This window comes from Gambusia affinis, linkage group LG16, assembly GCF_019740435.1.
Source record: "Gambusia affinis linkage group LG16, SWU_Gaff_1.0, whole genome shotgun sequence".
NCBI lineage: Eukaryota > Metazoa > Chordata > Actinopteri > Cyprinodontiformes > Poeciliidae > Gambusia > Gambusia affinis.
In genome coordinates this window covers 25,428,109-25,442,749 of record NC_057883.1, presented here as the reverse complement: position 1 = coordinate 25,442,749, position 14,641 = coordinate 25,428,109, and the positions used below count along the sequence as shown (strand labels likewise).

General features: G+C 39.0%; 1 protein-coding gene across 2 annotated transcripts; it reads left to right on the top strand.

Annotated features, from left to right (window-relative positions):
- The first annotated feature begins 969 nt into the window (after positions 1–969).
- Positions 970–9,752, top strand: LOC122845895 (heterogeneous nuclear ribonucleoprotein Q-like). 2 transcript variants are annotated; one of them, XM_044142435.1, is made up of 12 exons: positions 970–1,138; positions 2,605–2,764; positions 3,494–3,612; positions 3,799–3,906; positions 4,033–4,146; positions 4,377–4,553; positions 4,714–4,849; positions 5,248–5,453; positions 5,889–6,038; positions 6,132–6,253; positions 6,421–6,746; positions 8,204–9,752. In XM_044142435.1, the coding sequence occupies exons 2-12, from the start codon at positions 2,617–2,619 to the stop codon at positions 8,230–8,232; spliced, it is 1,635 nt and encodes a 544-aa protein (XP_043998370.1). In that variant the 5' UTR covers positions 970–1,138; positions 2,605–2,616; the 3' UTR covers positions 8,233–9,752. The 2 variants fall into 2 exon arrangements, with proteins under 2 accessions (XP_043998370.1, XP_043998371.1); XM_044142436.1 differs by lacking the exon at positions 2,605–2,764 and having other exon boundaries at positions 972–1,138.
- Positions 9,753–14,641: the final 4,889 nt, after the last annotated feature.

Sequence of the window (14,641 nt, the reverse complement as noted above, 5' to 3'; positions counted from 1 at the left end):
ACTCCTAAAATTATCTTTTTTTGTCAAAATACTTCACAAGTAAATGTAACTAATACATGCCATATAATATTAATTGTAAAAAATTTAGAAAACCATGTATAATTTTCCTTTCACACTACAATTATGGTCTATTTTACGCTTTTCTATGAACATGTGAGGTTCTAGACAGGGGCCACCAGGGGGCCATACCCCTGTTTAACTGTTCCTGGTTTCTGTTATAACACCTGTACATAACAGATTACACTAAATAAATTCCTATAATAACATGTGCTGGCACAGAAATTGTATCTCAATTCAGCTTTTAAAAAAATCTTTAATAGTTTGTGAATTAAAAATTAAGAGGTGGCCGATTTAGGTTTAGCCATATTGAGATGGAATTGCAATTTTCATTTGCAAGATCAGGGGTTTGGAACCTGCAGCAGTGGCTCTTTGGCTCACTTAATATATCAAACTATGAAATATAGCCATACATACATATTTATTAATCATTCTTTGTTCTGTGTCCCCATTAAAAAAACAAGTGCCCCACCCTACCCTTGTAAATTTGGCCTACAACCGCCCTTGTCTGTAAAATCCCAATAAAATCCGTTCAAGATTGTAGTTGTGACTTGTGAAATGTTGGGACTTTCAACAGGTATAAATATTTGTTGCAAGACACTGCAGTTGGCATTATAGCTACAATGTTTTTGTATATTTCTTTTGGGTTTTTTTCATTATATTTCTGGGTCTTTTTCAAAATTGACGTTTGTATTTCAGGTACCGGACTCATTTAGTTAGAGTTACATTTGTCTGTAAATGTTTATTTCACTGTAGTAGTTGAAAGAATAAGAAAACGTGGTTTTAACAGTTAAAATGCTGTGGTTGGGAGACAAACCCGTCCGTTGTCCTCGCTGTAATTGTGTCGGATGATGCTGCGGATGACCCGCCGCTCTACAAGGCAAGCCCGTGCAGGGCTGTCCAAGAAACCCCATCGACGAGACAAAACTCGAGGCGTGAACGTGGCAGCCATTTTACATCATCAAGAGTGAATGACTGAAGTCGGACCATTGCCGGGAGTTTTACACTTTTTCCGTCTTTTAAATATCACGTTTATCTTCCTATACAATCAGCACCATACTCATTGGTGTGCCAGCGGCAGGTAGGGCGAATGCTTCTGAAAGGTCTCGTTAATGTTGTTTTATTCAGCGCTAAACCCCCCGGAATCGTGCGGTGCTGTTTCAAACAATGTGGAAACTGGTGGTGGTTGGGAACGAGTTGTCCAGACCGGCTTTTTGAAAATGGACTCTTCCTATGTGGCGGCACGTTGACTAACCACGCATCCGTTGAGCTAAGCACTTAGCTTTCCAGGCCTCGTTAAGTAATATTGCATATAAAAAGCGCGCTTTGTCACTTGGTGAAGTCTACCAACAAATGACGTCCTAACAATGGCCTCAGTGGTAATACCGTGCGAGTTAGCATGCTAGCTCCAGCTAGCTCATTTTGACAGATCATGGATCTGACATGCTCATTGTCAATTTATGCTAATAAGGCTCAATAGGAGAGCCTGGTATATGCGCAAAAGATGTTGACAAAGTCTTACAACTGTACAGTAAGCGCTACCTTCTGTTTATTAAATCAATGGCAGTAGTTCCCACTGAAAACGCACACGAGTCTCGTGTTATTGTCCCAAAAAGGGTCCGTAGTTAGCTATGCGCGCTAGCCGGGTAGCCTGCTAACAGTATCTTTAGTGTCAGGCGCTAAACAACATCTTAAACACATTAAAAATAACCAACTATAAATATCTCCATGCATTTATGCGCTAAAATTCCACATAGTTTGTTTCTGAGAGTAAAATATAAATTTAGAATTGGCATTTATCCTTTGACTACAGACAGCACGTGTTTGTGAGATTGATTAGCAAACCTTTGAAGACATAATTTAGGCAGCTGTCCGCCCAAATCAGAATTAGCTTTGCTGAGCTTTGAAATGCGAAGAGAACAGTTTGATCTTAAATCTGCACAAGTTGTCTATTACAATACAGCAGTACAAATTAAATACCACGAATTACAGATTAAGTTTGAGTGAAATTTGGAGCATTTATTTTGTGCCACCCAAAAATAAAGCAGCACATTTGTACTCAACGGTCAGCCACCGGAAGCCGGGGAACATTGTCTGAACACGTATATCAGCTGAAGTCAGCAGTGAGAAGGTCGGCAAACATGCAATTAGGAGAGCATAGCGGATCCTGCGAGTAAAACTAAGCCAAACCAAACCTGAATGCCACAATAAGACGCAATTTTCTCTGTTTAATGTGTAACAATTTGGTATGAGTTGTCTGTCTTGTGCACACTGTCCACGTTTGTTACTTCTTCCAAGCTGGAAGCTGCCAGTAAAAAAATTAAGTCAAGATAGGAAGAAGTTTCCAGCCACAAAAAGCAAAGTTTATTTCACACTGCAATGCCCCTTGTAAGATATTTTGAACAAAAGTGTAAAAAAATGATTCCATATACCAGGATCACATTTTTTGTTTGCATTTCTGTATTTTTAAGATGATATTGTTGACAAATCTGAGGCTTGAACACATCCAAAGACCCAGGATTAATTTGGCTCATTGCATTTATACAGATTTCTGGAGACATGGCCACAGAACATATAAATGGAAATGGTCCAGAAGAGCCAATGGACACCTCTGCTGCAGTTACCCATTCTGAGCACTTCCAGACTTTATTAGAAGCTGGTTTACCACAGAAAGTTGCTGAAAAACTAGATGAAATTTACATAGCAGGTAAGGCATTATGAATACACTTGCATATTCAATATGCAATTCTTCGTATGAATTCATGCATGTATTGTCATTTTATCACCTTTTTGAATGGGGGAATTGGGATCCTGAAGCAACTTTTTGTGGTTTCCAACCAAAATGGGTACTGCAGTGCTTCAAAAATATTTAATTATACACTGTGATTAAAATGTGTACTAAAAACACAGAATATTCATTCCCAACATGGTGTCTTGATTGATAAATAAATCCCCCAGAGTTTTTTATGAACTCCCTCATACATCCAAATGAGTTTAGATTTTAAGCTAGATTTAGATATTTTTTTGGGAGGGGTTGGTCACATGTTAGCTGCTAGTTTGGGCCAGATGGGGCTGAAACAGAAACAATGGTGGCAGCTGTCTGGTGTGGCTGCCTCAGACAGGTGATGGCCCTCCATACAGGGGAAATGTATTCTGGTTCAGTTAAAATCTCCTGTAATACAATATGAAAGACTTACAGCATATCACATTACACTTTTGCATATGTTGTGATTAATTCTTCTAAACTTGTCCACAGCTTCAGTCCCATTTGGTTAGGCTTGTGCTGTCCCCCCACCCTCTCTTTCAAGCTGTCATAGTGATTTATTAATAAAGGAGCTGCTCTAGAAAAGTTTGCATTTGGATTTTTCTTTCACAGGTGGTGAACGTTTTCAGTGTTTGTTGTTGGTAGCACATTTCTCTGTCGTCCATCCTGCAGGTTTGGTGTCACACAGTGATTTAGATGACCGAGCAATCGAGGCTCTGAAAGAATTCAACGAAGAAGGTGCTCTCCAAGTCCTTTTACAATTCAAGGACAGCGACCTCTCTCATGTTCAGGTATGCAGGACGTGTTGCTGAAAAAGAAAACACTTTATTTGTATTTTACAACATAGAGCAGAGCCGTTTGTTGCTTTTAGAAGAGGGTGAAAATAAAATGTGACCTGTCTAAATTACAGTATCTGGCTTCTTCATGCCGTTTTTTTCTGTTATTTCCTCGTTCTTGATTTTTCTGTATCTTTCCAGAACAAAAGTGCCTTTCTTTGTGGCGTGATGAAGACTTACAGACAGAGAGAGAAACAAGGGACCAAAGTGTCGGACACCAACAAAGGACCAGATGAAGCCAAAATCAAAGTGAGAATCGATGCTTTGAGTTAATATGTTGGCAGTTTTTGTTTCGAACAGTGAGAAAATTAAATAGTATAATGATTTTTTTCAAGTGTTTATTGTTAAAGTTGCTTCTTTTGTGTTTCATTTCAGGCTCTGCTAGACAGGACTGGTTATACACTTGATGTAACAACTGGGCAGAGAAAGTATGGGGGTCCTCCACCAGAGTCTGCCCATACAGGAGCCCAGCCCACCATCGGTACAGAGGTACATAACTTCCATCTTTATTCTCTGGTTTATTCGTATTTAAACAATTCAAAGTGTTTGTTTTCACCCTGGTGTCCAAATGATGACTTTTTTTGTTGTCATCCATAGCAACCAAGGTTACAGTGATGTTTTACCGCTAAGAGCTGACTGGATGCCTTCCCCAACATGTCGTCTGTACTTCTGCTCTTGACATTTTAAAGTAAAATGATTGTTTTCATGCATCCTGACAGATATTTGTGGGGAAGATTCCCAGAGACCTGTTTGAGGATGAGCTGGTTCCGCTGTTTGAGAAAGCTGGCACCATCTGGGACCTGCGCCTGATGATGGATCCTCTCAGTGGCCTCAACAGAGGCTATGCCTTTGTCACTTACTGCACTAAAGAATCTGCACAGCAAGCTGTCAAGCTGGTATGCATGCTCCACTGCAATTATGATACTTACTATTTTACTAAGGGAACATTATGTTGCATTCATTTTGCTATTATTTTACAGATGCACCTAGATGGGCTTTATTTTGTTTTCTGTCTATTCAGATTTTAACTTCAAACTGTTTTCTGAACATCCACAGTGCAACAACAATGAAATTCGACCGGGTAAACACATCGGCGTATGCATTTCTGTGGCCAATAATAGACTGTTTGTTGGCTCCATCCCCAAGAGTAAAACAAAAGACCAGATTGTTGAAGAATTTGCTAAAGTTACAGGTGAGTCTGGTGGTTTTTCTGTGTAGCTCAGCAGTGTTTCTGCAGCTTAATGTTTGTTTTTCTCCATTTGTTGCAGGTACAGCTTTTATGTTACTGGGGAAAATAAGATTATTTGCTTGTTTTTGTCTGAATAGTTAACTGGATTTGAGTTAGTGTTGCATATTTTGCAGCTTATAACAGATTGACTTTAAAATAAATCAAGATTTTCACGTCTTTCAACTAAATTTACACATTTTAAAATATTTGCAAATGCAGCTAGGACAGTTTTGGTCTTTTTTTGTGACCACCATTAATTATATTGCAATATCTGTAGTTATTTGTTTGCAGGCGGTTGTTATGAACATGTTTTGTCTGGAAAAAATAACTCAAAGTTTTTCTCTTGCTTTTTGTCTCTGCAGAAGGTCTAAATGATGTCATATTATACCACCAGCCAGACGACAAGAAGAAGAACCGAGGCTTTTGCTTCCTGGAATATGAAGACCACAAGACGGCGGCTCAGGCTCGCCGCAGACTCATGAGTGGAAAGGTCAAGGTGTGGGGAAACGTGGTGACGGTGGAATGGGCCGACCCGATTGAGGACCCAGACCCAGAAGTCATGGCTAAGGTGAGCCCAGAGATTTAATGAAGCTGCCATGTTAATATCTCCAACTTACAGAAGGTGATTAGAGCCAATGGAAAAAAAGAATAACAAAAAAAGTCTGATTATTTTTTTTCCCTTCAGTAATAAATTAAAATTTAAGAATTCTCACTTTTCTTATAATTTTCAATACTTAGATTTTTTTTCTTTGAATTCTTTTATTAAATTCTTCCTCTTGGAATTAAATTTTCTTTCCTCTCGGAATTCGTGTTTTTTTTCCTGAATTTTTTTGCTCAATATTTTTTTTAATATTGAAGTTCTGACTTTAATCATTTGAGCTTATTCAGAACTCTGAGGGGAATAAAAGCCTGATTTTTTTATCTTTTCTTTTTTCTCAGTGGCCCTAATCATGTTTTGTCCCAAATGATCAATTTCATAAAAGTAAATCATCCTCTTTGACAGGTGAAGGTGCTGTTTGTGAGGAATTTAGCGAGCACCGTTACAGAAGAGACGCTTGAAAAAACGTTTAATCAGTTTGGAAAACTGGAGAGAGTGAAAAAATTGAAAGATTATGCCTTCATCCATTTTGAAGAACGAGACGGTGCTGTGAAGGTATGATAGAAAAATCTTCCTAATGAATGCTACACGTTAGCCTGGTGACCACAGGTTTATGAAAACAAATAAACAACTTTCTCCTGTTTTTAGGCTTTAGCTGAGCTCAATGGCAAAGAACTGGAAGGAGAGGACATTGAAATTGTGTTTGCCAAGCCGCCTGACCAGAAGAGGAAAGAACGCAAAGCCCAGAGACAAGCCGCCAAAACGCAAATGTAAGCAAGAACAATGCTACTCTGGCTAGGGTTGGCAGCTTGTAATTAACTCTGTTACAAGTGAGACGCTGCTTTATTTATGTCATTCTGCTTCAGCTAAAATCACATATAAATCACTGAATTACCCATTTGCTGTAAGAAACGTTGAACCTGGTGTTTCTCCCCAGGTATGATGAATACTATTACTACGGGCCGCCTCACATGCCGCCGCCAAGAGGCAGAGCAAGAGGAGGGAGGGGCGGCTACTCTTACCCCCATGATTACTACGGCTATGAAGATTACTACGATTACTACGGATACGACTACCACAACTACCGGGGAGGCTACGACGACCCCTACTACGGCTACGACGACTTCCAAGGGTCTGTGCGAGGGGCCAGAGGGGCCAGAGGAGGCGTCCGCGGAGGAGCCAGCCAGACCAGAGGCCGTGGGGCCATCACACCCAGGGGCCGATTGGGCTTCACCCAACGCGGAGGCCTTGGAACAATCAGAGGTACCGGAAGTTCAGCTGAATATTTCAGTTTATTATATTATCTGAAACGTTTCATACGCAGAGAGGGAACCAAAAACGGCAGGACGTAATTAAATAAACTGAAGTCTAATCATGAAAACTGTTTACAGTTAAAGAAGTGGCTGTTGGTTGGATTAATGGTAATGTTAATGAATAACCACTAGAGGGAGACAAAACCTCTAAAACGGATTTTAAAACAAAATAACGTTTGAAATGGTTGCTAATGCAAACTAAAAAAAATAAAGCAGCAGAAAACCATTTGATTTTGTATATTTAAAAAAAACAAAACTCTTAAAAATAATTACATTTTGGAAAGTAAATGGTAAAGCAACAGAAAATATTATTAAAAAAAGCAACTTAAAAAATTTACAGGAGCCAGAAAATTAAAGCAACAATAAACAGCTACATTTTGTAAAAAACAGCAAAAAACTTTTTACAAAACAGTTTTTGTTTAGAGACAATATATCTGTAAATAAAAAGAAAAAAGAAAAAAAAATTTTGTGAACAAGTAAAACCATAAAAAATGAAAATTAAAAGATTTTTGTAATTGACAGAACAACAAAAAGGTTTCATAAAATAATCTTTTTTTAAAGAATAAATTGTTGAAAAAATCAAAACAAATCAAAATGAAAGGCAATTAAAATCTACATTTAGGTCAAACTGTTGAAAATTATTAGCAACAAACCCCTAAATTATAGTAAAACTTAAACCACTAAACAAACTACAGATGTGATGAACTTAAGTTTAAGTTATTTCATTCTAAAGTTATTGAAAAGCAAAAACATTCCTTTAAGTTTGTTTTTAAAATTTAAAATCTGAGCTAGCCTCGTGTCTTAATGTTGTTAGACAGATGGGGGCAGAAACTTTTACATCACAAACTGGGTCAGAAATTCATTTAAAAATGTTCAGTGAGTCAAAGCCTCAACTTTAATTCAGCATCTTTTTAGTTAAAGTGATTTAAGGAAGCCAGAATCTCTTGGCAGCATTTTGATTTGATGTAATAAAAACCTTAAACTAGATTCAATTTAACTGTTTATTTTTTAAGATTCTCTCTCAGAAAGTCATAACCAATTATTAAACCTTCAATTTGGTCCTGATTGGCCTGAAAAACATTTCTCTCCATGGAAATAGATTTAATCATTTACCATTTGAATTTTTCTGGATCTTTCACATTGGCTGCATGTGTAAAATATAAAGAATGAAAAATTTAAGGCTTAAAGCTACAGTTTATAACTTTAAGTGTCTTACACCAAAAACAACCAATCAGAGTTGGGAGGAGGGTCTTGGCGTTGCCAACCAAGCTCATGAATGCACTGCTAAATGTAATGGTGGCCATGCTAACTAAGCTTTGCTAGCATGGCCAAGCTGTGCTAGTTGTAGTGTAGCAGTGAAGAAGAGGAGAAGATGATTGACAGCGCTTTTCCGTTTTCTGTGTTCAGCAGGGAAACGGGGCCGGGGGCGTTCCTGACCTGTCCCAGTGGAGACTGACTCGATGTGTGGGTTTACACCATAAGCTGCAATGGATGTTGAAATGATGAGAGCGACAACAAAGGTCCAGTGAAATTCCAGCCTTACAGAAGAAGAAGAAGAAAAAACATCTCTCCTCCACCCATATAATTTTGCTTCTCCCCCAGACACCGCCACCCTAAAAGAAAACGATCAGATGATTTTTGAATATAAACCCATGTCAGCCTGAACGTCGCCCTGGTTCTCAGGGCTCTATCTATGAATTGCCCTTACAATCTGCCCCTTCCCTGCCCCCGAACATGCCATTTAAAAGAAAAAAACAAATAATTATTGAAGAAATTGCACTTTTTTTAAGTTGTTAGGTTTGAAGTGGCTCAAAGGAGCTTGATACTATTGTATATTTTTGTGCTAATCGCAGTTTTTATTGTCGAAATATCCATGTTATTGTTTGATCTGGATGTTTGAAATGGAACATTTGCAGGGTTTTAGGGTGTACCCACCTGGCATGGAAAAGTCAGGCATTCCAGGAAAGTGGTTCTTTTCAGAACTGGTCTTTAAGGGTTGGTTGACTACCTCAGTACAGAGGACTAAACTACCCGGCCTGTACTGTAAATAGGGAAACTATATAGATGAAAGCAGGGCTTGTTTGCAAACAATATGCACAAGAGCTGCAGCGCTAAAACGATGTACTTAATGTAATATACTCCTTTTCGCTGCAGCTCTGCAGGCTGTAAACAGTCAAGCTGGGCATGCAAAACAATCTCATCAGATGAGTCTAAAAACGAGCCCTGCTTTTATCGTATTTTGAACTGAATTAGCTGCCTTGCTTCTTCAGAGTATGTAGTTACTGGTTGTATAGTTTTTCGGAAAATGTTACGTTTTGTAAAGGCTTAAAATCGGAAGGCATCCAAATGCCTTTTGATTTAAAAAAAACAAACAAAAAAACAACAAAAAAATACAAAAATTAAGGCCCTGCAGTGTCCCTTTTGTGCCACTGTTTTATTCCGCTGGGAGGGTTTTTATATTCATGAAACACATTTTCAAACACCATCAGAATAATGTCAGCAAACTCTAAGCCATCATGTAAAATCATGATCATCTCGAATGATCCCTTCCTGCATCATAAATGGCGCCCAGCGTAGTCGACCTGATGACTGAATTGCCATATTTTGCAGTCAGAAAGCGTGCCTAACTCCAGCTGCTGTGGTTGTAGAAGGGATCCCAGACCCACAGTGGTAGAAGGGATACTGCAGTGAATGATTTGTTTCCAAGTATAGCATAAAGGAAACTGTTTGTCAATCCCAGTTTTCTATACAGTTAACTCCCTCAGTAAAAAAAAAAGCATAACAACCACCTTTTAAAAAAAAAACATACACGCATAAACAAAAAAAAAACATGTTAGCAGTTTTAAACTATTGTTGGTGGCCAACAACATTTTTTGCATTCCTGCAAATAAATTGTTTTATACTGTAAAATGGAGGTGAGTGTAACTTATTTTTGTAATAAAGTTTTTGATTTCTATCTGCGTCTTACTCTCTGGGTAAATGTTGGTGGTGAGCGGCTGTGCTGTGAGGAACAAAAGCCAATTATTTTAATTTGGAACGTAAATATTTCTATTAGCCCAATATCATCCATTATTTTTGTTTCTTTGAATTCTTGACCAGTTTCATCCAAGAAATGGAAAAGACTTTAAAATGATGCCAAGTAGATGCTTTTGTCAAAGTTTGATTTAAAATTTATATTCCAATTTGGAAAAATTTTCAAACACTTAAGTTCAAAACTACTTGGGCCACTTTGTTTAAAAATCTTTTAAAAATGTATATTGTTAAAATGAGAATATAGTCAAGATGGGTCATTATGAGAATAGTTGTAACATGACTTCTCGGCTGTTAGTATTATTCTCATAATGTGACTTGACTAGTTTTGTAGTATTTATTTATTCTCAGTTTGAATTTATTCTCATAATTTTGTAATTTAAAAAAAAATTTGTTTAGATTTTTTATTTTGTGGGCCTAAGACTACTGATCAGTAAACAAAGGAACTATTTTAATTAAATCTTTTTTGTAAGAATGGAATCATAGATCCAAAGCTTCAAATAGTTTTTCCTTGTTAAATGAAATTTTCCAGTTTATTTATTATTTGCGCTCTATTTAAGAAAACTGAAAATGCAATGAAAACCGAATTTTGGTCTGTCCTTGTTTGCAGTTAAAATTTGATTTGGGTGAACCAAGATGTACTTAAGAGTACAAATCAATGAGTAGAGGTGGTCCTAGTTACCATGACAACAGAAGGTTACCAGGACACTTGGAGAAAAATTTGAGTTGCCTCCAAAATTTTTGTAAGTATATTTGGATTTAAAAGTTGTATTAGTGCCATTGAACGTGATTCTGTGTAGAGCAGTGCTCCCCAAATCCCGGGCCGCGGACCGGTATCGGTCCGTAGACCAATTAGTTCCGGGTAGCGCAAGAAATAATTAGATACTTCCGTTTTATGTATTTGAGTCTGGAGGATCTTTTGAAAATCCTTTAATCGGATTCTCTAGGTTATGACTTGCGCAACATGGACCTAACCACAGGGCCGCTTTTCATTGGCTGATGCCCGTTCTACGTGGTCACGTGATTGGCCGTCTCACAAACAGCTTCCTGTTAGCTAAGTACAGCATAATAGCAGCACTGATACAACTTGTACACCTTGTAGCCTGTCTGCTACAGTCTTACGTTAGCTAAACAGATCAATATGCAACGTGTATCTGACACACACTGAAGATTTTATTTTAGCAGAAAAGGTTTTGGACTAAACTGTTCCTCCTGTTAGCCTCTCTAGCACCAAGTACAGCTGGTCAATCAACCATCACTGTGTTCAGGGAACCAACGATTAATAATCCAGAAATAAACTTGATATCGTAACGGACTGAATGTTTTGTTTTTAACGTAATCTTTGCTCGTCTTGCGGGACGCAGGCGGTTGCCATGGTAACAGGTGTGTTTAAACTACAAAGAGAGAGAGAGTAAAAAGGTAGGAGTGGTTTTGAGTTGATCACCTGTTCGGGTTATTTTACCTTTGTTTACCTTTGCTGTGGTTCATTACAGCCGCTGTAGTTTCTAAATGTTGGACTAATTACCTCGTTCCTTTGTGAGTTTACATCATTCACAACAAACATCACATAAAACAAACAGATTTCATTAAATTTTAACAAACAAATGGCTTCTACCGCGATAATTATGTGAGATTAAATGAATTATATCCCAGCTTCAGAAGATTTTTCTTTACCTTAACAGAGCTCTTTGGTTCCTCCTGTCAGTCTGTAGCTTCTCATATTGAGGTCAAAGTTCAGATCTACCATAACTGACTGACACCTGCTGGCCTCAGGTTTTCAACCAGTTTGTGACTGAGAAACCAGTAACCTCCTCCCAGTTGATGACATGAACTTGTTAGTTCCTCTGTCCATTGCAGTAGCTGATATATCGTGACAATCCGCTAGAAATGAAGCACTAATGGAGTCATGTTTCCATAGAAACAGGGGACTTTGTTTGTGAGACTTGCGGTCACGTGGGTCGGTTGTGGGCGGGGCTTGTAAGGTCCATTGAGCCCACAAGCAGCAAAATGAGTCAGAACCAGATCAGATTCTTTGTAAAGTTTCTTTATGAAGGGAAAAGGCCCAGAGAAGAGACAGGAGGATGGATTTATCCAGTAGGTGATTCCCACAGTCCAAGCTCTGCATGATATGGTGACCGGATGTTAATGAGGCCATGAAGCTTCAAACTGTTTTTCCACTAGAGACCAAGAACCCTGAGCATCAGCAACACTTCTGGTGTCTCTCATCTCTCCCAGATGGACCGTCTGGTTGCAGAGAAACAAGCTCAGTTCTCCATTAGTCCTTATCCTGAGGTCAAATTTTTACAAAAGTAAAATGTTCATTTTTGTGGCGCATCTGAATCTTATTTTGAAGGGATGTGTAAACGTTACCATGGCGACCAGAGTCAGAGAGCGTTAGGGCAGCGGAGAGAGAAGATGAGAGGAGTAGAGCTGAGAGTTTTAGGTCTGGTTCACAGGATTTAAGGATTGTGGGCCGATTCTCCAAACCTCTGTGACCACAGAGCCATAAAAGTCCAACAGGTTCTGGTCGGTTCCTGAGTCCAGACACACGGCAGGAGCAACACACCACACAAGAACTGGTTCCACTCAGAACATCCTGGTTCCTGAATCAAATCCAGTAAAACCCCCAACAGACAAACGTGAATCTAGAATAATCAAACACGGATGATGATGTAAAAGCAGCAGTGATAATTTGTGGTTCATTTTAAACCATAAAAGATGAAACAAAAAAGAAAAGACGTTTGATAAAACACGGCTGGAGCAGCCGCTCTATTTGCTGCACTAAGATTTGGAGGTGAGTTATGTTTTTTCGTAGTTAACATTTTTAACTGAATAAACATAACCACATATAATAAACATATATAAAAATGATGTTTACATATAGTAATCACCTGAAGAACATTTCCAGGATTAAAGGATTAATGTCTCAGCCAGATCTAGAGAAACTCATCCATGTGTTTATCTTCAGTCACATTGATTATTGTAACGGCGTCTTCACAGGTCTGTCCAACAAATCAATCAAACAGCTGATCCAGAATGCTGCTGCTGGAGTCCTGACTAAAACCAGGAAGATAGAGCACATAACACCAGTTTTAAAGTCCCTCCACTGGCTCCCTGTCGCTCAAAGAATAGACTTTAAAATACTGTTGTTAGTTTATAAATCACTGAATGGTTTAGCACCACAATACATTAAAGATCTGCTGCTGTTGTATCAACCTTCCAGAACCTCTCAGGGTCTGGTTCTGGTTCTGCTCTGCATCCCCAGAACCAGAACCAAACGAGGAGAAGCAGCATTCAGCATCTATGCACCAAAAATCTGGAACAAACTTCCAGAAAACTGTAAAACAGCTGAAACACTGACTTCCTTTAAATCTGGACTAAAAACCAACCTGATTAGGATTTTATTAGAAACATAATCAATTATAAATTTATTGATGGAACCTGAATTAATGTTGTGTTTTGATTATTGATTCTATGTTTCATTGTGTTTCTGTGTTTGATTTGATGTAAAGCTCTTTGATATGCCTTGATGCTGAAATGTGCTATTCTAATAAAATTTGATTTGATTTGATTTGATTTAAATATTTCCACATATCTCCTCTGATGTCCACCGGACTCTCGGTTGCCATGTCAACTGTTGGGGATTCTCTCCATTCTTACGTCACCGCACTCTGATTGGCTACCTGTCACATTCAACAGGCTGCGTTTCGCTCCCAGTCAGGAAAAAAAACCCACAAGCCTGATTTTAGATCGGCCATATTCAACACACCACCAAGTAACACACCACACACTGCAGGACGTTGGCAGATTGTCGTAAAGGGAAAATCTGGGCAAAGGAAAGAAAGGTTTTAGCAGGACACCAACAAGCAGAAGCACCGGACCCCCGGGCCACCGGACCCCCGGGCCACCGGACCCCCTGGGCCACCGGACCCCCGGGCCACCGGACTCCCGGGCCACCGGACTCCCGGGCCGCAGCAAAATTGCGGTAGAAGTTTGCGTTAATAAAAAGGTTGGGGACCACTGCTGTAGAGCTTTAAATACAAGTCTGGACCAGAAGCAATCTGCGCCTCTTGGTAGGCAAGTTCAGTGCAAAGCATAGATCACAGGGGTCAAACTCCAGTCCTGGAGGCTCACCGCCTGCAACTTTTAGATGAGCCTCTGCTGCAACACCAGAACAGAATAATGAGGTCATTAAGGTTCTGGAGAACCGATCCACACCAGAAGGAGGTGATTAAGACGTTTCATTCCAGTGTTTTGTACCTGAGGCTCCAGCGACTGGAGGACTGGAGTTTGACGCCCCTGGCATAGATGAACCGTAACGTTTCAGTGGATTTTAAAGGACGTACAAACTCTTCACATGAATAACAAGGTTCTGGTGACTGTCAGAGTACATGTAGTAACATACTTGTAGGCTACATGTCCATTTAGCTCAGTAAGTACTACAGTAAATATCCCAGATATATTTTTGTAATACTTAGAGGTACTCAAAAATTCAGATCAAATAATAGTTGAAATGTACTTATGAGTTAAATAGGAATGAGGGGAGAACTACTTCTGAGCTTGTGGCTTTTTATTGTTGTCATAGCAACTTCATAGCAACTGTCATGACAGGTATTTCGGTACCTACCAAGAAGCTAACAGCTTTACATGTAGCCTATGTGTATGTTAGTACATGTACTTACTCTATCAGTCACCAGAACCTTGTTCATGTGAAGTGGTCAGATGTCCTTTACAAATCCACTTAAACATTGATTGTATACAATGGATCCGTGGATTGAATTTGGGCATGTGCACATTAGTGAAGAGTGTCCACTT